The following is a 24,155-nucleotide window of genomic DNA, read 5'->3' as shown; positions in this document are numbered from 1 at the left end:
ATGTAATTGAGCAGACCTTTGTGACGTGACTTTGAAAAATCACCTAGGATGGTATAAAATGAATTAGAGGATGAATGATATATGAAATTAAAGCTTGTTGAGTCTATTTTCATGGAAAAATAACAGGTAGCAAAAGGAAATTTATATTTTAAGATATGTGAATTTTAGTAAGATGGGGTCGAATGTTTTTGGAGTCCCCTGCTCGAGTTTAGAAAATAATTAAAATTGTACAAAATGGTTATGAGTTGAAATTTACATGCTTAGATTCCTTAATGAGTCTATTTTCAGAGGAACAAGTGGGAATAGCATATGAAAATCGTATAATGAGAAAAGTTATTTTTAGTAACAAGAGGTCGAATAGTCGAATGGTGAAGCGGGGATACTTTAACTAATAAACTGTATTAATTGGTGAACCAAAATTCTAAAAATTTTATAGTAGGAAGATATATGAGTCTAGTTTCAAGGAAAATTTACTGAGTTAAATTTTGAGTTCAGTAGCTCAAGTTATAATTAATTTAGTGATCACTGCAGAATTGGACAGACTTTCTTTGTAAATAGTGAAAATAATTTGCAAAAGTAAAATTTTATGTCAAATTAGTAAGATAAGTTAAGTAATGCCTCGTGCTCGACTCAAAAATGGTCTCGGGTAAGGGGTGTTACAGTCCTTCCCAATAACAATACCTCCACCAAAGTACAACAACCACCGATCAAGGAAAACAAAGATCTGAGTTTACTCCGACTAATCGTTCTCCTGAACCGATCATGAGTGCCAATTACATCTCCAACCGAGGATTGTTCTGAAACAGAAGTCCCACCTCCGTCACCATCCATCTATCTTCCAATTGCAGTTCGAAAGGGTACAAGGAGCTGCACTCAACATCCTATTTCTCGGTTTGTATCCTATGGAAATTTATCTAAGTCTTACAAAGCTTTTGTGACTAATGTTGATTCTGTAAAAACTCCAAAAAATATAGAAGAGGCTCTTGAATCAGCTGAGTGGTGACAAGTCGTGATGGAAGAAATGAAGGCCCTAAAAAAAATGAAACATGGGAAGTCTCGGATCTACCTAAAGGAAAAAATCGTAGGGTGCAAATGGATTTTCACTACGAAATTTAAACCCGATGGCCGTATAGACCGATACAAAGCTCGACTTGTGGCTAAGGGATTCACCCAAACTTATGGTCTCGACTACAACGAGACGTTTGCACCGGTTGCCAAGTTAAACACCGTTCGAGTCCTGCTATCTCTTGCTGCCAACCTTGATTGGCACTTGACTCAATTGGATGTAAAAAATGCTTTTCTCAACGGGAATTAAATGAGAAGGTATACATGGATTTCCACGGGTTTGAAGAAAACAAGGCCAAGTGTATAAGTTGAAGAAGTCCTTGTATGGTGAAACAATCTCCACGAGCGTGGTTCACCGATTTGCAAAAGCTATGACTAGCGAAATTACATTCAAGGACAAAGTGAGACCACACCATGTTCTACAAGCACTCGAAAGAGGGTAAATCTCGCATCCTTATCGTTTATGTCGACGATATAATATTAACAGAAATGACTCGGCGAAATTTTGAGATTGAAAGAATTTCTTTGTCTGAGTTTGAACTTAAAGACTTGGGGAGTCTTAAATATTTTCTTGGTATGGAGGTAGCAAGGTCGAAAAAGGTATCTTCATTTCCCAAAGGAAATATGTTCTTGATCTCATCGGGAAGTTGGTTTGACGGCAAAGAAACAAATGAAACTCCTATGGAGTTTAACCTTAAATTGGGAACTAATGAGGATGGAGAAGAAATCGACGGGGAGATATCAATATCTAGTAGGAAGGCTCATCTACCTATCTCACACCCGCCTTGACATAGCCTTCATGTGAGTGTTATTAGTCAAGATATGCATGCCACGAGGGAGAAGCACCGAAGTCGCATATAAAATACTAAGATATCTAAAAGGAACTCCGGTAAAGGCACATACTTCAAGAAGATCAACAGTGTAGAAGTCTACACCGATGCAGATCAAGGTGTTCATTAATGATAGATGGTCTACAAGCGGCTATTGTAGTTATGTTTGGGGTAATCTCATGACGTGGAGGAGCAAAAAAGTCTGTGGTAGCACGCAGCAGAAGTCAGAGGCGAGTATCAAGCACTATCTCATGGTATATGCGAAGGAGTTTGGATACAAAGACTTATGAGAGAACTACAAGTGCCTTATACTGACTATGAAGATGTCTTGTGACAACCAAGTCATTGTCGACATAGCACATAATCCTGCATTATGATCGGACCAAACATGTGGAAATAGATCGTCACTTTATAAAAGAAAAATACACTCGGAGAAGTAGGCATCACCTACCTACCTACTAGACAACAAGTTGCGATATGTTAACTAAGAGTTTGAACGAAACATGTTTGAAGAACTTATTGGCAAGTGGGTTTGATTAACATTTACACTCCAACTTGAGGGGAGTGTTGGAATCCTATAATTAAGGATAGAAATCTTACCTTATTACTATTAGTTCTCTTGTAAATAGAAACTAATCTCGCCATGATTCTTAGGAAATTAGGATATCAATTCTCGATTCTTAGGAATTAGGATTTATTTCCTTTAAAATGATTATTTCTCTCTTTATAAATCAGTAAACTAAAGCGTAGAAATTGAACTGAATTTTTCCTCTCGAGTTTTTTCAATCATGGATAAAAAATAAAAAATAAAATGAAATAAAATAAATAAGCATAAAGTGTATCAGTTTTTTGATTCGACTCATTAACACTTTTATCTGAAACCCTCGAAGGCATCATCAACATTTCGATCAATTTGTTGCATCTCAAATTACAATTTCACCATCATGTTGAGTATAATTCATCTTCTGAATTTTTTGCTAATTTCATCACCCATGTCCAAATCTAAGGCTCTGATACTAAATTGATGTAAGCCTAACTTCTTATTAGAAGAGTAAAGAGGACTAGAGAGAAGTTTTTAGAATCATCTCATTCCCTTTGCTTTTAAACAATTTTTGTATTTTGTTATAATTGGGAAAATAAAATTGTACACCAACTTTATGTATTCTCTCATCGATAAGATAATGACTAGATAACAACAAATTTTAGATGCAAAAGATACTATTAAACAATACTAACAAAATAACAAAAAAAAAACATGCAAAAAACTAATACAAACCCAACAAAGCCAAAATAATCTCAGAGAAGACACACATAGTGAAATTTAAACTAGAATAAATTTAGAAACAATCCACGTATGATTTACGGGAGTGAGAGTCAAACCTGGGACATCAAAATCCCAAGGTCTCATCAATGCCTCATTGACAACGTGGACTTAAACCTTAATGCATAAACACGATAATGATCCATGGATTTTGAAGCCTACCACCAGCAAATTCAACTCAAGCTTTTCAGTAATAATATAGAATAAAAACATGGCAAGAAAATGCTAACAGAGATAACCTTAATGGACCTGCTAAAGTTCTATTCCATATTAACTGTAAAATTGTTTATTAGGTAAGAAAAATAATAACAATTAAGTAGCTGCTAATGTGAACTAACTAATGCTAAGTAAAAAATTGAAGAAAAAAACCAACCATTATATTTTTCAGGTATGGGATTAAAACATACTTGAGACAATGTTGGTAGCATTGGCAAAAATCTGGATATCTTTTAGGCTTTCACTGTCTGCATTTTTATTGCATTGATTTCACAACTAGTTCTGAGGAAAAGGATCCGATGTAGCGAGCTCGGCATACATGTTTGAAATCGCTTTTGCGAAGTATTCCTTTGCTTGCGGTCTCTTAATCTGGCCGCAAATAAGGAAAAATTGAGAATTTACAGTGCGAATATTAGCCTTTTCATGAATTGCAGACTGTCATGCAATGTTTATATATATAGAGAGAGAGAAAAAGGACTTATAGTATGTAATTTATAGTCACTTGCCTTAAAAGTCGGAGTAAGCAAACCATTCTCCATTGTGAATGGTTCAAGCACTAAGGTCACAGCTTTTGCAAACTCGAAGCCTCGCAGCTGTTCCAAAGTTGATTAATCAAAAAAATTAAGGCCAATTGAAGAAGAAACGAAAATTATAAGTAACTCAAAGAAAAATAATGAGTTCATCAAGAAACATTGCCTGAGCTTCTCTTCCGAGAGCATCCATATCAGCCAGGACAGCAGCCCTTGCTCTTGGGTCATTGCATAGTTGTCCTAAATCTTTGTACTGCATGCAATCATTTCCGGATAACATTAGAAAGTGATTAAGTGATATAGTTAATAATCACATATAGACAAGTCAATTGGGCAAGTCAGCTTGGTTTTGAATCATGTCAATCAAGGTCGAGTCAATTTGGATATTTAAAATTTTCGAATCATTTTGAGTTCAGAATTCGGATCAGTTTCAGATTTAAGTTGTTTCAAGTTTGAATCATTTCAACGGTTATTTTGGGTTCGTCATCCGAGTTGCCATTCAAGTTTTTCAGGCTCAATCATCTCGAGTTCAGATATTGCAAAGAATGGAAGAACAAAGTATAAATAAAGCCAAGGACAACAGCAGTAGATAGATCACCTTAATGCCTTCAGACGCAGCCCATGCTTTCAAAACATCGTGGTCCACTGAGACAATAGCTACTAATGAAGAATTCAGGCTGTCACCTACCAAGCAAAACAATCAAAGTGTCAATAGAGAAGAGAAGAGAGCAAGAAAATATGGAACACTGTTGTCTTACTCTTACCGTAAATAAAACACTGTGCAATAAATTTGCATTTAGCATATACATTTTCGATTTTTTCTGGAGCTATGTACTCTCCCTGAGCCAGCTTAAAAATGTTCTTCTTCCTGTACCAATATACAATTTCAAGTAAAGAAAGTGACAGAGGAGGAGGACACAAATGAAAAAAAGAAATGGTAAACAATTCTAAGTGACATTCATGATTCCAGTTAGTGATTCAAGGGGCTATAACAAAATTTTCATTCTCACTCTTTTTCATCCTTCATACCAAGCAAAGTCAAAATGTAAAACAAGGATATAAACATGTCTTGTAAGGGACATATACGATGCTTTTGACCTTACCTATCGATAATCTTTAGCCGACCTCCAGATAACCATAGCCCTATGTCTCCAGTATGAAGCCATCCGTCTTCATCAAGTACTTCTCTCCTGTCCAAATTTTACATTTTAAACACATTGAATATCAATTTATGAAAGTTTCAAGAAGAGCCAGGTCATGTCTGAAGAGCATACGTCTGCACTTCGTCCTTGTAATATCCTTGGAAAACAATTGGACCCCTAACACAGATTTCTCCACGAGGATATGGCTGATCATCAGATGTGTAGTTCATTTCCGGGACGTCCACAAGCTTTATTTCTGAAATAGGCCCAAAACCATTGTATTATGTTATGCTAGATTAAAGCTCTCATATAAATATATAAGAACTCACCACAAGCCGGACTAGGGGAGCCAACATGGCCGGAAAGATTGTCACCCTCCTCCATACTGCTTATAACACATGATGTCTCGGTCATTCCGTAACCTTCCACGACTCGACAGCCAAAGCAACTGCAGATTCATAACAGAAACAATGACAAGAGGGATAGGAGATACTACTGACTTCTTGAAAAGCCATTCGACGTGTTTAAAGGAATAACATACATCTTCAAGAAGTCTAGGACATCAGGAGACAAGGGTGAAGCACCTGAACTCAAGAAACGAATCCGTCCTCCGAGTTTGGCTTTTATTTTGTTGAACACCAATTTGTCCCACAGGGGAGAAGGACTCTTTCCTGAAAAGATTATACATATAATCAACACATATATCAATGCAATAATGAGGTGAAAAAGGGGCATATTCTTTAATAACACACATACATGAGTGCCTGTAACTGTACGTAGGTTTATGTATTATTGAGTCCCAATGGCCAAACTTTTAGTGAGGGGGAACTCACTAAATAGCTAAGCTTCAAAAATAGAAAAAGGAAATTGCACCTCTAACATCAGATGCCAATTGGCATGGTTACTTAAGTTCTTTAGAAAAAGGGTTAATACACTATTTGGGGCCTGAACTTGGTAAATGTTTTCACATTAGGGCTTAAATTATTTTTTTTTCAAGTTAGTCTCTAAATTTGACAATTATTTCCATATCTTTTTTTTTTTGTCCAAGTTAGTCATTGAATTTGACAATTGTTCCCAAAGGCTTGAACTTCTTTTGCCCAAGCTAGTCTTTTGACATTTCATTGAAAAGAAGTTGGACTAAAAAAAAAGAACCCTAGGCTCTGATACCATGTTAAGCAAAGAGATTTGAAGAAAAGGGTTATTTTTCTCTATTGATTTACAATAATATATATATACAAAGTACTATTAGTTCAATAAGGAAATAACATAAAATCTAATCCCTAAATATTAGTATTTACAGACTGTTAACAAACCTTAAAAAAATGAACTAATAATTCCGATTACGCTGTCAAAACATAACATCGGTTAAACAAAATCCATAAAGAAATTGGTACAATTTGAATGCTAAAGGACACTTTTATTCAGGGTCACTTACTGCCATAATGGCTACACACCACTTATATAAACATAATCAATGCATAAGTGCAATGATATTTGCAGGTTGATCGATTAAAAAAGGAGATCTTATTATGGTTCATTAGTAAGTAGTTTGATAACTGAAATCCATAGACACAATACATAAATTTATGATTAGAGAGACAAGAAGCTATGCAATACAAATCAGATTACAGTGATAATATAGGACAAAGGCCATTCTATGCTAATCCTCCAGCAAGGGACAAAAAATAAAAGACACAAATCTAGAGATGTAGATGTTTACCATTCATTATTGCATGCTTCTTGGAATTGTAGGCGGCATTAAAAAGTCTCTCCTTCAGAGGACCAGAAGACTTCACAGCATTGACAATACTGGTACAAAAGGAAGATTTTGATAAAATGATTTAATCAATATATCAGTCACAATCAACTAAACAATCAATGCAGTACCCGGCATAAATTCTGTTATACAGTCTAGGGACACTGCAAAATATTGTGGGTTGTAGTGCAACCAGGTCATCCATTAATTTCATGTTATCCTGCATGCAAAGATTAAGAACTAGAAATTAAAGCTTCATCTCAAGAACACGAGAGTTTTGCACATGTACAGTATATGCAGTACCAATAGCTGATATTGTTGCTTCAGCAATAAGAAAGAATAAAAAGGCTTTACTAGATGCTGTTAAGACTAGTTTACTCTTACATGGAAAGTGACCTTCATCCAAGTTCCAAACAGGAGAAAGTAAAAACCAAAGAGCATTTGCAGATCAAATCCAATGACAAGAAAAGAAGAGTAGGATTCACAAAATTAAAGATGAAATCTACAAATCGATAATAAAGTTTTTGCTTGTAGAATTTATGTTAAGCAAGAATTATAGGATTTCATTGACCAAGCAGTTTGAACTATGCAATCAGAAAGTGGACCAAAAACAGTTTAAGGAAAAACATAGAACCAACCAAAGATATATAAGAGTGAAGGCTTTATGTTTACTCTCATACCCCCTGGTAGAATACAACTGCAACTCCGAAATACAGTAAAGCAACCTGATAAGCTCGTTCATAAATGTGTGCCAAAGGAAGATATGATATGTACCTGAGCATGGGACAAATATTTCAGCAAGGCAGTTAAGGCCAAACAGTAAATTCATCCATAAATGCTAACAAAAATGTATTATGATTTATATTCATTTAAAACCAATTGATCTTACACGTCTGAGGGGTAAAATTTTGTACCAGTGCTGCATCCAGCAGCATTTGCAATCAAGTTTCCATGGGTCAGCACAACTCCCTAACCAAAACTTAAGAAGAATAAGTAGGAGAACAAAAGAACCTTCATTTGCTTAATATGATTATTCAAATCTGTTAAAATTCATAGGACTAAGCTATACCTTGGGTGTTCCAGTTGTACCACTAGTGTAGCAAATGGTTGCAACATCATCTGGTTTTGGTGGGGAAAAAGGCTGGACGTTACGGCGGCCCTAAAGTACCCATTAAATAAGAAACAATTATACCACATGACAGTTGAGCAAAATCCTGATCTTCAGTTACCAAAACATACAAGGTAGGAAAAGCAAGCCAAACTTGGAAAAATTAAATGCATGCTTTCTCTTGATTTAAGCATTTAGACAATATGAACTATGAAACTATTAAAGATTAAATAGGATAAAAGCATACTTATGAATTGGTCCTAACATTACCAAGACCATGCCGCTATAAACTACCGTGATGTCAACAAAAAGGATTTCCAATTACCTGACTTAATAATTTTGTATATGTCACAATCTGAATTCCAGTTGACGGTGGCAATGAAGGCACTTCATTTTCCTTCCCTCCAACCACCTACAGCGAGAGAAGCAAATAATTATACTCTTGAGAAACAAAAAATCAGTATATGTACACTTTTTCTCATATTCAAAGATTCAGTACAAAGGTTTTAAAAGATTTGGTAAGAAAACATACCACAACCAAACGTACGGACGGAATCTCAGATAAAAAGTTTAGCAACTGCAATTCCAAGCAGGCAGCTGAATAAATCTTGTGAAACAAATCCAAATTCCTCAAAATAATATGAACTAGACAACGAAAAAAAAGGTGCCCAAGTGTAAAATTAATTAGTCAATGAAACAAAATACAATTAAAATTTGAGATTCCATACAAAATATTAGCTATCTCTGTCACTCAACTTAGTGACATTTTACCAAGCGTAAAAGTCAATAGAACATAGAGGAAAAGAGAATAAGTCCAAAGAGCTAGTTGAGGGGATGTAGAAAAGGGGAGTTTTTGTTACATATCAGCATGGTAAAAATAAACACTTCAACTTAAATTACAAATTTCTCACCATAACCATGACAAGTTGACAACCACAATCCAATAACATGTTAAGAAAGCTATTAGAAACTGAGAGTGATCTCACCAATAACATCTTCTACTTACGTATTGCCTGAAAAGGAGCACAAACTAAACTTACAGAATTCAATGTTTGAGGCACACAAAATATAGCTTTAACATCTGCATGATTAACAATGTACTTGACAGCATCCGGACCTGCAAAGAAATAAAATTTTCTACTTGGCATCTTAAATAGGCCAAAATGGACAAACATTCATTTAAAATAGAGAGCATTTGGCCAGTGGCAAACCTAGTGTGTCATATAAAGGAACTGACACAAGGGAATACGCAGAGCAAGCATGATCAACAATGAGCCACTCTGGTCTATTGATGAAATATAATCCAATACAAGAGCCCTGGCATGATAAAAGTAGTAGAACCACATGCTAGATGAGGATCAATCTATTAACTTAAATAAGGTATGTACCATGATGGCTGATGCACATATGGTCTCGGGGCCATGTTGTTACTGCAGATAAAAAGTTCTGAAGGACCTAAATATTAAACATATAATTATTGCTGAAATCCTCACCTTTGGTATTCCATGATATATTAAGCCAGAACCTATGGCCGCCCGAGCAGTTCCAGCTTCTCCATATGTCATCCACTTGTACCTTCATGAATAGAAATAAAAAAATCAAAGTTAACAAATGAACTTTAACAACCTTCACTGTGAACCTCATCTGACAATAGGAAACTTACTCTCCAACTGTACCATCCGCTTGAATTCTTGTACCAAGATATTTGTAATCTCGGAAGGTATCAACCGCATGTCTAGAAAAGAATTAAAAAGAGAAAAGAAAGAAGAAACAAATAGAAGTGAAGAAAATACCCAAAGTACTTGAATATGAAATAAATGATAAAGCATCTATGCATGGCAACACAACCACAGACTATCAAATTCAAACTTGGTTCTGCCAGGAAAATGAGGATGCTTACATAAAATTATCATGCAGTGTACCAATATCAGGATGATCAGGAAATCTAGTCACAAGCTTAAACGGAGAGCGAGCAGATCTGCAGTAAGGCACAAAAGTAAAATAAATCTTGACAAGAACTGAATAGAGAAGGAGCAATGCAGAGCAAAAAAAGAGTATAGAGGTAGAGTTTTTACCTGTATACATTCCATTTTCCTGTCTTCAGTTTCTCTGGCAGCACAACACTATAACCCTGCTCTGCTCAAAAATCAATACCAATAGTTGTCAGATAAAAAGAGATGAATTAATAAAAACTAAATGCATATTATTTAGTACAATGGATAAATTGGATATAAGCTGCTAACATCTCTTCCTCTGTCCCAAAATAGATGGACACATATTGAACCGTCACTTCAAATTCAAACACAAATCATTCCTTCAACATTTAGCAGTAGTTTAGTGAAGATTCAACTGCAAACAAGTTCTTTTAATTGACATATAAGAAAGAATCCAATTGACCTCCCTTATAACTCACAATCATACCAGCTAAAATGAGTGAGATTCATCACTAGCATCTCATGCAAGAGGTTAGCAAAATGTGTGCTGAGAAGCTGTGATGTCTCATTCATTTTCACCTCTATTTATAAATGAGGAGCAAACCAAAAGGGCTGCTGAAGCTCCTAAGAAATAGGAGACTTTATTCAAAATAAATAAAGACTAGGGAAACTGAGACTTAAAATAAGTAAAGACCAGAAAAAATCAAAATAAGAAATCAATTATCTAAACAGCAAATGACTTGGTCTTGGAGATTCTTGAAGGATCCCTACACCACCCTCAACTTTGGGGTTGAGGAACAACACCTAACTTGGATAGATGTTGTGAGAATGCTGCTTTTGGAAAGGCCTCAGTGAGTGTGTTAGCAAGCCGATTGGCAACATGAATATGAGTACCATCTAGATTTTTTTCACTCAATATGGTCTCAGAGACTCAGACAAAGTGAAAATCAACCTCAAGATGCTTCATTTTGCTGTGGAGACTGGAGTAGGGTGGTTACAACGAAAGAAGTGCCAAGGTTGTCATAGAATTTGGAGTTTTAGGAAGCTGTACCTAAAGTTCTTTTAGTAAGTTTACTACCTAAAGTGTCTCAGAGGCAGCAGCAACAACTCTATATTCAGCTTCTGTGGAAGATCTTGCAACTGTAGGTTGTTTTTCGGCGACCAGCTTATGTATATATATGTGTGTGTGTGTCCCCTCTCAATTCTATGGATAACATGTTTCTAGCTCCCATAGGACAAACCAGAACCATAAGCTTCCTTATTCAAATATCTAACGTACATTAAAGTTTGGCAACATCTTTCCCTTTACCAATATGTTACACATTTTCCTCCCAATAGGCATTATGTTTTTGCTCATAAATTATTCTACCTAACATCACTGGCACAAAATAAATTCGAGCGAAAAGTGCTTCATGCCATAAAGAACTTTCCCATCACTTCAAATACCAGCAAACCAACCATGTTGATGGAAAACGACAATAGAAAAACCACCAAAACTGCAAAATCCTAAAATCCCTCTCCTTGTCAAAGCCGTTTCAATCATTGCCAATTAACAATCATATATGTGATGAAGAAATCTCACTTAAACAAATCAACTTTATACTTCCCATAAATAATTCCCAGATAAAAAAAAGTACCCATTTTTAAAAAAAAACGAATCAAGTGATAAAAAAACTTTATTAAATGAATATCTAAAGAACAACGAATCAAAGTATCAAAACCCAAAAGCACTGAGCAAAAAAAGTATATATATTCAGTTTTCAGCTAACAACCATTTACTTAACTAAAAGAAAAATAAAATAATAAACTTAAAAAAAAAAAACAGGTCAACCAAGACTCTATTATTGTTGTTCTTCCCTACCATACATGTTTATAGTATACTTACCACAGAGGAACTCGCCGGCGGTTGGGTTAACACGGAGGCCCGAATGAGAACCGGCGCCTCCGCATACGACGGGGACAAGGTGACCGTGAATGGCGTTAAGTCGACGTTCAGCTGAGCTGGAATCCATGAGACAACTAACGTGAATCCTTTCCTTTTTTTTCCTTCTTTTTTTTTTTCTCTAATTTACTGTTTGTTTATCTAAAAGATGAGCGGCTTTTTAGATATTGTCCTTTTTCTGTATTATTATTTAAAAAATATTAGGTATATTCTAAATGAATCCTTAAATTATTAATATTGTATCAATTAGATCCTTTCATAAGCTTAATCATTAATTTAAGCTATAAATGTCGATTTTGGTTTGATATGGAACATATTCAAAACTCATAAATAAAATCATAAATATTTTTCTACTATCATATCATCAACTTAGATTTGACATTTAAAAAGTAGATAGTGTCAATAGAATTTACGAAAGATTATTAACACCTTAAACTCGAGGTGATCGTGTAGTTTGTACTAGATATGTGTTCATGGGCCACCGTCTTATATTGTTTAAGTGAGCTTGGGCGGCTAAACTCAAGTCTGGAAATTTTTAGGAATCGAGCCTCAACCCAATCCATGAACCCCTCTAAGTTATACATATCTACAATTTAATCTATGTGTTTAAAATATAATTCAAGTTAAATTTGAGCGGGCAATTAATGTCTAAGCTAAGGATCAGATCAATATGATATTTATACTTGAAGGACTAAATTAGAACATTTTAAAATTTGAAGGACTGTTTAGAAATTAAGTTATAGGTTAACTTGGTGTGCCGCCGCTGTTATTGTCTTTATTTCCCATCTTCCATCAGCTTGTGTTAAGCCATGTTTTTTAGCTGTAATTCACCTTTTTCAGACATAAATTTTAGTATAATTATTAAACATTTTTTAAATTAAAATATTTACATTGAACATCGACCTTTTAAAAAATATATAATCATAGATTTTTTAATTGAAAAAACAAAAAAAAATTGAGAATAATATTCAAAATTCTCTCTTTATTCAACATTGTTCAAACTTTCTAGATATAACTTGAAAAGGACTTCATAATAAAATAATTTATTTTGGATAACGGAAATTCTAAATACAATTATTATGACCTTTGCTTTCTTATCATAAAAATAAAATAAATAATATTATTAACCCTCAAAAAATAATAAATATTATTAATGTTTAAATTCTTTTTTAAGTTTAGATTTATTTTATTTTATTTGTTTTGTTTTGTTTTGTAGACATGTTTGTGGGCCGAGCCGGGTTTAGGTCGTTCCTTGTCAAAATTTTAAGCCCGTTTGTTAGGCTCGGGTTCGACCCAAAAAATGGGCCTAATTTTTTTCAAAGTCCGACCCAGATGAAATGCTAAAACCCGAACTCGACCTAGCCCGCCCGAATTAAATTTTTTTATGTAAAAAATTTAAAAATATAATTCATCAAAAATACTAAAAATATTAAAATAAATATTTTTCAACAAATTAAAAATAAATTAAAAAATATTTATACTTAAATTGTTGAAAAATAAAAGCGGTTGCTAAGTTTTTATTCTATAAAGAAAAGTATTATCAACAGAGACAGATGAGAATTGAACTGATTTCAACATCTATGCATTTAAACAAACAAAATTCCAACTACTAATAGCTAGGAAATAGGAATCCCACTACAACAGAATACCAAAATTAGAGGAGCAATAACAGTGAAACATTGATAAATTATTAACAAATTATTTGCACAAGACATGATCTTTTTAAGTAACTACTTGACTCAATCAAACTCCACACACACACACGTACAACTTTAACATAAATAATATTAAAATAGGTGTAACTTAATAATGAAATTATAGCAAAGCAATAAGAAAATAGCAACAAAATAGCTTTTCTTTTTTGTCATTTTGCTAATTTGGGTTGGGTTGGGTTGGCCCGAGCCAAAAAAGCTTTACCCGAAAGTTAACTTATTTTTTTTGTCTAAACTCATTTTTCAAACCTATATTTTTATCCAAATCTTTTCCTCAGTTTTGTTATCTTAAAAAAAATTAAATAAGGTGATAGGTAGCGTAGTTTAAAAAATTAGTTTTGCTTTATTATTTTAAAATTAGTAAAATATTTATATATTTAATCACATTTGGTCTTTAATCAAAAGTTTTTTTTTAAATTAACTTTTCAACCAAATCATTAACTTCTACAAGAAAGTTTTGACTTCTTCAACATAACTGCAACTTTTAAAGTTCACCTTTTTGACTTTTTAAAATATTTGATTGCAATAAAAACGGAATTAGCTTTTTATTAATAATTTAAAATATTAACTGTTCCCAACTTTTATATATTTTAATTTTGGGCATTGTAAATAAAAAAATTTATAAATTAGGCACTACCGTTAACAATTATTTCTATTTTAGTTATCTAAGTTTAATAAATTTTATTTTGATCACCCTCGTTAATTCAATGTCATTGTACATTCATTTTAATCATCTAATTTTAATAACTTTTATTTTGATTATTCGTTTTATCTTTTTTAAATAATTTTATTTTTCAAAAAACCTGAATTTTATGAAAAATTGAGTTATTTAGTTATGAAGATGAAATTCAAAGTTTTTCCTACAATTCAATTATCCGTAAAAAACTCAAGTTTTTCCTATAAAGACTTTGGTTTTTCATAAGAAACCCATGCTTTTTTTTACTTGAAAAAAGAGTAAAAATTAATTCTAGAAAAATAAAAATAAAGGAAATTAACAAGATGAAATGATATTTCCTATAAAAACCTAATTATTTTTTTCTGTAAAACCCTAGGTTTTTCCTTTTATTGGGAAAAAGTTAAAATTAATTCTAAAAATAAAGAAAATAAAAAGATAAATTGGATTTCCTATAAAAACCAAATAGTTCTTTGTAAAATCCCATGTTTTCCTACGGAACAACTAAAACTAATTCTAAAAATAAAAGAAATTAAAAGGATAAAATAAGTTTTCCTGTAAAACTACAAGTTTTTCTATAAAATCCTAGGAAATTTTTATAAAACCCGATGTGTTCCTTTTTATTTCAAAAGAATAAAATTAACTCTAAAAAGAATTAATATTCAAAAATAAAATAAGTGACCAAAACAAAAATTCATTAAAATTGAATGACTAAAATGAATGTACAATAGTCTTGAATTAACAACAGGTAACCAACATCAAACTAATTAAAGTTGGGTGACTAAAATAAGTGTACAATAACCTTAAATTAACGACGGGTAACCAAAATGAAAACTAAAATAAAAATGATGGTTAATGAGAATGGCCAAGAGATTAGGGACAAAAGAATTAGAACCTTCGTCCCCTTGCTATATGTAAAGAAATGGACAAAAGAATGTCTTCAACGACTTACCACATATCACTTGCACCATGGCAGACAGCATGGGAACTATAGCAAATATGTTTATACTGATCTGCAGTGCTTCTAACTCCAGTAGTATACACAAATAGAAAACGGAACATATATAGAGTGCAATGTAGATATCGAAGCAAGTCTCGTTAGCCCATCAGGTATCTGAACAGGCTCATCAACAAGCATGTCTGACTGCAGGTGGTTAAGGAGCATGCATGCTAAGAAAGAACTAAGGCAGGCACGAGATGACATTATGAGTAATATTTGCCACCTACTGAATGTAACATAAGGTACAATATATCTGTATTATTGTACACACCGTTGTAAAATCGTATGTACATATGTCCTTCGTTTTGTAAACCATAACTCAAGACATGACACTATAGACTATATTACTCACCTACTCTGTGTAACATATATAATACATCTGTATATTATCATATAAACCAGTGTAAAATAGTATATACAGATGCCCCTCTTTAATCAACCAAAAAGAAAAAAGGGATGACAATGACAAACGGACTAAAAAGAATAAACTTTTTGCAAAAACATAAAATAAGGAGAACTAGAGGGAACTGTGGCACCAGCTATAGAGATAGTAATAGTAGATGATTGGGTAAAAATACAAAACTCTGTACACAAGAACATATAATTTCCATAATTTTATTCTTCTTAAAATTTAGCCTCTTAAAATGCCCCATCTCGGTATGGAAGTAGAAGAACCAACAGGGACTACGATAAATAACTTTCAAGCACATTTGATGCACTCCTCTTGATTATGGGAAAAGTATTCCTCCATAAAATAAAAATATTAACTCGATGAAATTGTATCCACTAATTTAAATAACTATTTTCTCTTTAATTATTTATTTTTCACCAACACAGGTAAAATTTAGTATATATAGTACTTTTGGATGGTTGGCTTTTACAATTCTAAACCTGTAAATCAACCCATTTTCTTCTCTATTACTTACATTTCACTCTCAGTTTTTTTTTTTTTTGTATATATATACAAATTTATTGTTATAAGACACAAACTCATTATCCTTTAATGGCGAGTTTGTGCTTCACTTGCATGGCGAATTACGCTAGTTCTTGAAGGTGAAATTTATCTATTATTGTCATGTGTTTCGAAACCTTGAAACTCCTAAATAATGAGAATGAATTAAATGTTGATATCTATCTTATTTTCCTTTTACAAATTATGAATTAGATTCATTTATTCATATGTATTTGTGTTATTTTATATTTATATCTAATTTTATATCAATCATAGTGAACAGAGGTGTCAGGACCCACATGAACCCCATAAAGTTCTATTCCGTATTAACTGTAAATCTGTTTATGAGGCAAGAAAATAATAGCATTTAAAGTAGCTATGTAGGTGAAGTAAGTGATGCTCAGTGTGAAGGGGGAAAAAGTTGAAGGAAAAAAAAATCAACCATTTTATTTTTCCAGGTATGGGATTAAAACATACTTGAGAAATGTTGGTAGCCTTGGCAAAATCTGGAGATCTTTTTTGTCTTTCACTGTCTGCATTTTTATTGCATTGGCTTCACAACTACATCTAAGAAGAGGTATCTGATGTAGTGAGCTCCGCATACATGTTCGAAATTGCTTTGGCGAAATATTCCTTTGCTTGATGTCTCTTAATCTGACCACAAATAGGAAAAAGAAAATGAGCTTAGCAAGCCGGTTTTAGGCTTTTCTTTGGCTATGAGGTTGATGGAAAATACAGAGACTTGCCTTTGAAGTCGGAGTAAGCAGTCCGTTTTCCATAGTGAATTGTTCAAGTTCTAAAGTCACAGCTTTTGCAAATTCGAAGCCTCTTAGCTGTTCCAAAGTCGATGAATCAAAAGATTAAGGCCCAATGAAGAAGGAAATGGTGCAATTTAAATAACTGTGGAAAAAAGTGAGTTAATCAAGAAGCATTGCCTGAGCTTCTCTTCCAATGGCATCCATATCGGACAGGACAGCAGCCCTTGCTGTTCGGTCATTGCACAGTTGTTCTAAATCCTTGTACTGCATGCAATCATTGCCGGATAATATTAGAAAACAATTAAACGTGATAGTTATTAACCACAGATATTACAAGAAGTGGAAGAAGAAAGCATAAATAAAACCAAGGACAACAGGAAATTTGGCCTAACAAACAGTATCCATGATTTTCCGGCAATGTAAAACAGCGGTAGATAGATCACCTTAATGCCTTCAGTTGCAGCCCATGTTTTCAAAACATCTTGGTCCACTGAGACAATAGCTACCAATGAAGAATTCAGGCTGTCACCTGCCAAGCAAAACAATTGGAGCGTCAACAGAGAAGAGAAATGAAAGCAGAAACTTATCGAACATCTTTTTGTCTCACTCTTACCGTAAATAAAACACTGGGAAATAAATCTGCATTTAGCGTATACATTTTCGATTTTTTCTGGAGATATGTACTCTCCCTGAGCCAGCTTAAAAATGTTCTTCTTCCTGTACCAATATACAAGTTCAAATAAAGAGCTAGCGATACACATGTTCCGGGAACAGGCACACACTGACTGATAAGTTGATTCGGATAGCAGTTATTCAAATACAGCATCAAAGTACCAAAGAAAGTGAGAGAGGAAACATGGGAAAAAATGGTAAGACAAGGATAGAAACATGTCTCATAAGAAACATGTATGATGTTTGACCTTACCTATCAATAATCTTAAGACGACCTCCAGGTAACCATAGTCCTATATCTCCTGTATGAAGCCATCCGTCTTCATCAAGTACCTCTTTCCTGTCCAATTTTTACATTTTAAACACATTAAATATGAAAGTTTAAAGAAGAGAGGGGTTACATCTAAGGAGCATACGTATGCACTTCATCTTTGTAATATCCTTGAAAAATGATTGGACCCCTAACACAGATTTCTCCACGAGGATGCGGCTCATCATCAGATGTGTAATTCATTTCTGGGACATCCACAAGCTTTATTTCTGAAATAGGAAGACGAATTTATGAATTCATTGCAAAAACTTAGAAGAAAACATCTCCAGTGAAAGCCAAAACAATAGGCCTAGCATCATTATATTATAGTAAGCTAGATTAAAGCCCTCTTATAATAACTCACCACAAGCCGGATTAGGAGAGCCAACATGGCCAGAAAGATTGTCACCCTCATCCATCATGCTTATAACACATGAAGACTCGGTCATTCCATATCCTTCCAATACTCGACCACCAAAGCAGCTGTAGGTTCATAACAGAAACATTGAGAAGAGGGCTAGGAGATACTGCCAATTTCTCGATAAGCATTCAACATGTTTAAAGGAAAAACATACATCTTCAAGAAGTCTAGGATGTCAGGAGACAAGGGTGAAGCACCTGAAGAAAAGAAACGAACTCGTCCTCCGAGTTTGGCCTTTATTTTGTTGAACACCAATTTGTCCCACAGGGGTGAAGGATTATTTCCTTAAGAAAAAGGTTATAAGCATAATCAATACATATCAATGCTAACCAGGTCAAAAAAGGGCATATTCTTTTATAATATATACATAAGTGCATGTACGTGTACATATATGCATGTATTGTTGTGTTATAACCAATGGCCAAATGTTTAGTGAGGGTAACTCACTAAATAGCTAAGCTTCAAAAACAGATGAGATTGTTTGGCATATCTCACATCAGATGCCAATTGGCATGGTTATTTTAGTTCTTTAAAAAATAAATTAATTATTTCTATTACACTGTCAAATAATAAGCACAATAATGGTTAAACAAAATCCATAAAGAAATAGGTACAATTTGAATGCTAAATGACACTTTTTTCAGGCTCACCATCTGCCATAAATGACTACAACTCCACAAGACTTGCATAAATATAATCAATGCATAAGTGAAACAGTACTCACAGGCCGTTCTATACTAACCTTCCAGCAAGGGACAAAAAGGAAAGACACAAATATCAAGACGTAAATGTATACCATTCATTATTGCTTGCCTCTTGGAATTGTAGGCGGCATTAAAAAGTCTCTCCTTCAGAGAACCAGAAGACTTTACAGCACTGAGAATACTGGTAAAAAGGAAGACTTTGATAAAATGATTTAATCAATATATCAGTCACAATCAACTCAAAAATTAACATAGTACCCGGCATAAATTCTGTTATACAGTCTAGGGACACTGCAAAATATCGTTGGTCGTAGTGCAACCAGGTCATTCATTAATTCCATGTTATCCTATATTCAAAGATCAAGAACCAGAATTTAAGGCTTCATCTCAAGAACATGAGAGTTTTCCACATCTACAGCATATGCAGTACCAAATGGTAAGACTGATGCCTTCAATAAGATGCAGTTCTTAGATAAATTAGAACAGTTATAAGTAATGTGGATTTGTAAAAAACATGACCTCTTCAACAAAAGAAATAAGAAAAAGCTTCAATAGATTCTGTTAAGACTAGTTAGCTCTTAAATAGAAGTTGACCCTTGTCCAGTTTAAAGTTCCAAACTGGAGAAAGTAGAAATCACAAAATTAATGATGAACATCTAAACAATTGTAGATAAAGTTTTTGCTTCTAGAATTTACGTTAAGCAAGAAGTATAGGATTTCATTGACTCAGCAGCTTGAAGTATGCAATCCAAAAGTGGACCAAAAACAGTTTAAGGAAAAACATAGAACCAACCAAAGATCTTATATAAGAGGGAAGGTGTTTAGGTTTACTCTCATACCCCCTGGTAGAATCCAACTGCAACTCCGAAATATGCTAAAAGAACCTGATAACCTCGTTCATAAATGTGTGCCAAAGGAAGATATGATATATATCTGAACATGAGACAACTATTTCAGCGAGGCAATTAAGGTAAAACAGTAAATTCATCCATAAATGCTAACAAAGATGTATTATGATTTATGTTTATTTAAAACCTATAGATCTTACATGTCTGAGGGGTAAAATTTTGTAGCAATGCTGCATCCAGCAGCATTTGCAATCAAGTTTCCATGGGTCAGCACAACTCCCTGGCCAAAACTTATGAAGAATAAGTAGGAGAATAAAAGAACCTTCATTTCATTAATATAAATATTCAACTATGTTAAAATTTCATAGGACTAAGCTATACCTTTGGTGTTCCAGTTGTACCACTAGTGTAGCAAATGGTTGCAACATCATTTGGGTTTGGTGGGGAAAAAGGTTGGGGGTTACCGCGGCCCTAAAGTACTCATTAAATGAGAAACAATTATACCACACAACATTGAGCAAAATTGTGATATCCAATTACCAAACATACGTGGTAGGAAACGCAAACCAAACTTGGAAAACCTAAATGCATGCTTGCTCTTGATTTAACCATTTAGACAATAAGAAATAAGAAACTTCAAAAAATTATATAGGATAAAAGCATACTTATGAATTGGTCCTAGCAATACCAAGATCACATCGCTATAAACTACTATGATGTAGATAAAAAGGATTTACAATTACCTCACTTAATAATTTTGCATATGTCACAATCTGAATATCAGTTGAAGGTGGCAATGAAGGCAATTCATTGTCCATTCCTCCAACCACCTACAGCGAGAGAACCAAATAATTGTACTCCTAAGAAAATGGCAAATTCGTAGATGTACACTTCTTTTCTTATTCAAAGATTCAGTAAGAAGGTTTCGAAAGTATACCACAATCAAATGTACAGAAGGAATCTCATTAAAAAAGCCTCGCAACTGCAGTTCAAGCGGAAAGCTGAATAAATATTGTGAAACAAATCCCAATCTCTCAAAATTATATGAACTAGACAATGAAAAAAGGTGCCCAAATGTAAAATTAATTAGTCAATAAAACAAAATACAGTCAAAATTTGAGCGCACAGACAAAATTTAATCTATTTCTATCACTTATCTTAATGACCGTTTAACAAGCTTAAGAATCAATAGTACATAGAGGAAGAGAGAATTTAAGTCCATACAACTAGTTGAGAGCATGTAGAAAAGGGGAGGTTTTATTACTTACCTTTCATCATGGTAAAAATAAAGGCTTCAATTTAAATTACAAATCTTTCACCATAACCATGACAAGTTGACAACCACAATCCAATAACATGTAGCCTGAAAAGGAGCAAAATTAAACTTACAGAATTCAGTGTTTGAGGCACACAAAATATAGCTTTCACATCAGCATGATTAACAATGTACTTGACAGCATCTGGACCTGCAAAGAGACAAATTTTCTACTCAACATCTTAATATTAGGCCAAATGGACAAATATTCAATTAAAAAAGAGAGCATTTGGCCAGTGGCAAACCTAAAGTGTCATACAAAGGAACTGATACAAGGGAATATGCAGAGCAAGCATAATCAACAATGAGCCACTCTGGTCTATTGATGAAATAAAAGCCAACACAAGAGCCCTGGCATGATAAAAGCAGTAGAACCACATGCTACATGAGGAATAATCTATTTACTAAAATCAGGTATCTTACATGTTGCACATATGTTCTCGGGGCAATAAAGTTACTGCAGATAAAAAGTTATTGTTGATATCCTCACCTTCGGGATTCCATGAAATAGTAGGCCAGAACCAATGGCCGCCCGGGCAGTTCCAGCTTCTCCATATGTCATCCACTTGTACCTTGATGAATAAAAAAAAAAGTCAAAGTTAACGAATGAACTTTGGCAACCGTAACTATGCATCTCATCTGACAATAGGAAACTTACTCTCCAATTGTACCATCGACTCGAATTCTTGTACCAAGATATTTGTAATCTCGGAAGGTATCAACTGCATGTCTAAAAAAATTAAAAAAGAATAAACAAAGAAAAGTGAAGAAACAATCCGAAGTACTTGAATATGAAATAAAAGATAATGCATCTAAACTTGCTTCTGCCAGGAAAATGAGCATGCTTACACAAAATTCTCATGCAAAGTACCAATATCAGGATGATCAGGAAATCTAGTCACAAGCTTAAACGGAGAGCAAGCAGATCTGCAGTAAGGCACAAAAGTAAAATAAATCTTGACAACAGCTGAATAGAGAAGGAGCAATGCAAAGCAAAAACTAAAAAGTATGCAGCGGAGTTTTACCTGTATACATTCCATTTTCCTGTCTGCAGTTTCTCTGGCAGCACGACACTATAACCCTTCTCTGCTAAAAAATCAATACCAATAGTTGTCAGTTAAAAACAGATAAATCAATAAAAACTAAATGCATATTATTTATTACAATGGGTAAATTGGAGATAAGCTGCTAACATCTCTTCCTCTGTCCCAAAATAGATGGCCACATCCATTCAACCATTACTTCAAATTCAAACTCAAATCATTCCTTCAAAACTTAGCAGCAGTTTAGAGAAAGTACAACTCCAAACGAGTTCATTTAATTGACTTATAAGAAAGAATCAAAGTGACCTCACCTCAAACTCACAAACATACCCACCAAGCATATTCCATCCTCTCTAGTCTCACTTAGTACAGTAAATTACAGACTTGGAAGGGACTTGTAGAAAATTTCTAAAACCTATTATAAAGCAACTGTTCAGACTACAACATAACATGTTATAAAACAACTAACCCACCAATTCCAAAGCAATTCTCATCTGTACTCTCACTGATCTAGAACAATAACTCATGCTCTAGAATGATATTTTTCTAAAAGATTCCATTACAGCTATCTTTCATCTCATACAACTCAACGCATTTCAACAGAGCATCACGTCCAGCTCTCCAGATAAGAGTTAAATTCATATAATATATATATATATATGTCCCCTCTCAATTCTACGGATAACATGTTTCTAGCTCCCATTTGGCAAACCAGAACTAGAAGCTTCCTAACAATCATTATCAAATATAACATCTTGCCCTTACCAATATATCACAAAATAAATTCCCTCCAATGATATCCTCATAAACTACTCTAACTAACATCATTGGCACAAAATAAATTCGAGTGAAAGTGCTTCATGCACCATTAAGAACTTTCCCATAATCCATTACTTAAAATATCAGCAAACTGACCCATCATCCATCGACCAATGTTGATGGAAAACATTAGAAAACCATCAAAACTACAAAATCTTAAAATGCCTCTCCATGTCAAAGCCTTCAATCATAGTCAATTAACAATCATATATGATGAAGAAATCTCACTTAATAAACAAATTTATGCTTGCTATGAGGAATTCCCAGATAAAAAAGTGCCCATTTTTTCCCCACTTCAAATAAAACCAACCCAATGATAGAAAAACTTTATTGCGTGAAAATTTAAAGAACAATGAATCAAACCCAAAAAGCACTGATTTACTACACTTTCCAGCCAACAACCATTTACTTAGCTAAAACAATATGTATATATATATATAACTAACTTAAAAATGAAACAGGCCAACAATGCCTATATTATTATTCTTCCCAACCGTGCATGTTTATAATACACTTACCACAGAGGAATTCGCCGGCGGTTGGATTAGAACGGAGGTCGTTGAAATGAGAAGCGGCACCGACGACGACGACGGGGACAAGGTGACCGTGAATGGCGTTAAGTCGACGTTCAGCAATGCTGGAATCCATGATGAGAAAGCTAACGTGGATCCTTTTCCTATTCTTTTTCCCTCTTTTTTCCGTTTGTTTACCAGAAACGATACCGGTTAACTGAAAATCGGTTATTTGAAAATAATTAATAATTAAATAAACTTTTTATTTTTATTTTTTATACTTAATTATTTATGATTTTTTTATTACATTATTTTTAAATTCTGCATTAATCAATTGGATCAAAATTTATTTTGATTTTTAATCATGGGAGTTCGATGAGATGATAAGAGTGTCTCCTACGTTAACCAGTGGTCAAGTATTCTATTATTACCCTGAGTATGAAGCAAGTTTAAAATTTGTGATCAATATTATCCCTTAATGGGCCTACAAAATGCGAAAATTAGTTATTAGGCTCGTTCTGATAAATACAATAAGAAATAAAAAAATTTGGTAAAAAATTAATAAAATATTT

General features: G+C 33.7%; 2 protein-coding genes across 3 annotated transcripts; both read right to left on the bottom strand.

The window, feature by feature from the left end:
• Positions 1 to 3,451: 3,451 nt before the first annotated feature.
• Positions 3,452 to 22,276, bottom strand: LOC105774566 (long chain acyl-CoA synthetase 6, peroxisomal). Of its 2 annotated transcripts, XM_012597103.2 has the most exons (23): positions 11,788 to 11,984; positions 10,044 to 10,104; positions 9,869 to 9,946; positions 9,632 to 9,703; positions 9,462 to 9,543; positions 9,180 to 9,285; positions 9,009 to 9,085; positions 8,501 to 8,545; positions 8,294 to 8,380; positions 7,930 to 8,019; positions 7,750 to 7,829; positions 7,541 to 7,634; positions 6,992 to 7,080; positions 6,825 to 6,913; positions 5,646 to 5,775; positions 5,434 to 5,552; positions 5,237 to 5,360; positions 5,066 to 5,152; positions 4,727 to 4,830; positions 4,561 to 4,646; positions 4,129 to 4,215; positions 3,939 to 4,025; positions 3,452 to 3,801 (listed from the first exon to the last, which is right to left on the bottom strand). In XM_012597103.2, the coding sequence occupies exons 1-23, from the start codon at positions 11,912 to 11,914 to the stop codon at positions 3,709 to 3,711; spliced, it is 2,094 nt and encodes a 697-aa protein (XP_012452557.2). In that variant the 5' UTR covers positions 11,915 to 11,984; the 3' UTR covers positions 3,452 to 3,708. The 2 variants fall into 2 exon arrangements, with proteins under 2 accessions (XP_012452557.2, XP_052485263.1); XM_052629303.1 differs by lacking the exons at positions 10,044 to 10,104; positions 11,788 to 11,984 and adding an exon at positions 22,235 to 22,276.
• Positions 16,749 to 23,719, bottom strand: LOC105774574 (long chain acyl-CoA synthetase 6, peroxisomal). The gene is made up of 23 exons (XM_052628450.1): positions 23,590 to 23,719; positions 22,235 to 22,298; positions 22,059 to 22,136; positions 21,868 to 21,939; positions 21,700 to 21,781; positions 21,455 to 21,560; positions 21,284 to 21,360; positions 20,638 to 20,724; positions 20,276 to 20,365; positions 20,095 to 20,174; positions 19,886 to 19,979; positions 19,442 to 19,495; positions 19,326 to 19,393; positions 19,085 to 19,227; positions 18,497 to 18,626; positions 18,286 to 18,404; positions 18,028 to 18,151; positions 17,865 to 17,951; positions 17,553 to 17,656; positions 17,305 to 17,468; positions 17,117 to 17,203; positions 16,928 to 17,014; positions 16,749 to 16,835 (listed from the first exon to the last, which is right to left on the bottom strand). The coding sequence occupies exons 1-23, from the start codon at positions 23,717 to 23,719 to the stop codon at positions 16,749 to 16,751; spliced, it is 2,214 nt and encodes a 737-aa protein (XP_052484410.1).
• Positions 23,720 to 24,155: the final 436 nt, after the last annotated feature.

This window comes from Gossypium raimondii, chromosome 1 (assembly GCF_025698545.1).
Source record: "Gossypium raimondii isolate GPD5lz chromosome 1, ASM2569854v1, whole genome shotgun sequence".
Classification (NCBI taxonomy): domain Eukaryota; kingdom Viridiplantae; phylum Streptophyta; class Magnoliopsida; order Malvales; family Malvaceae; genus Gossypium; species Gossypium raimondii.
This window is presented reverse-complemented; position numbering and strand designations above follow the sequence as displayed.

Bases quoted from the DNA above. Each gene is read 5' to 3' on its own strand.
- LOC105774574 (XM_052628450.1), bottom strand. From the start codon at position 23,719: ATGGATTCCAGCATTGCTGAACGTCGACTTAACGCCATTCACGGTCAC. The intron at 19,496-19,885 runs GTATGAGAGTAA...ATCTTATTGAAG, and splicing joins CAGTTGGATTCTACCAGGGG to GCATCAGTCTTACCATTTGG. The intron at 18,152-18,285 runs GTGAGTTATTAT...TTCCTATTTCAG, and splicing joins CTCTCCTAATCCGGCTTGTG to AAATAAAGCTTGTGGATGTC.
- LOC105774566 (XM_012597103.2), bottom strand. From the start codon at position 11,914: ATGGATTCCAGCTCAGCTGAACGTCGACTTAACGCCATTCACGGTCAC. The intron at 7,830-7,929 runs GTATAGCTTAGT...AGTTTTGGTTAG, and splicing joins GTACAACTGGAACACCCAAG to GGAGTTGTGCTGACCCATGG. The intron at 5,776-6,824 runs GTAAACATCTAC...TAATCTTTTCAG, and splicing joins GAAGCATGCAATAATGAATG to GAAAGAGTCCTTCTCCCCTG.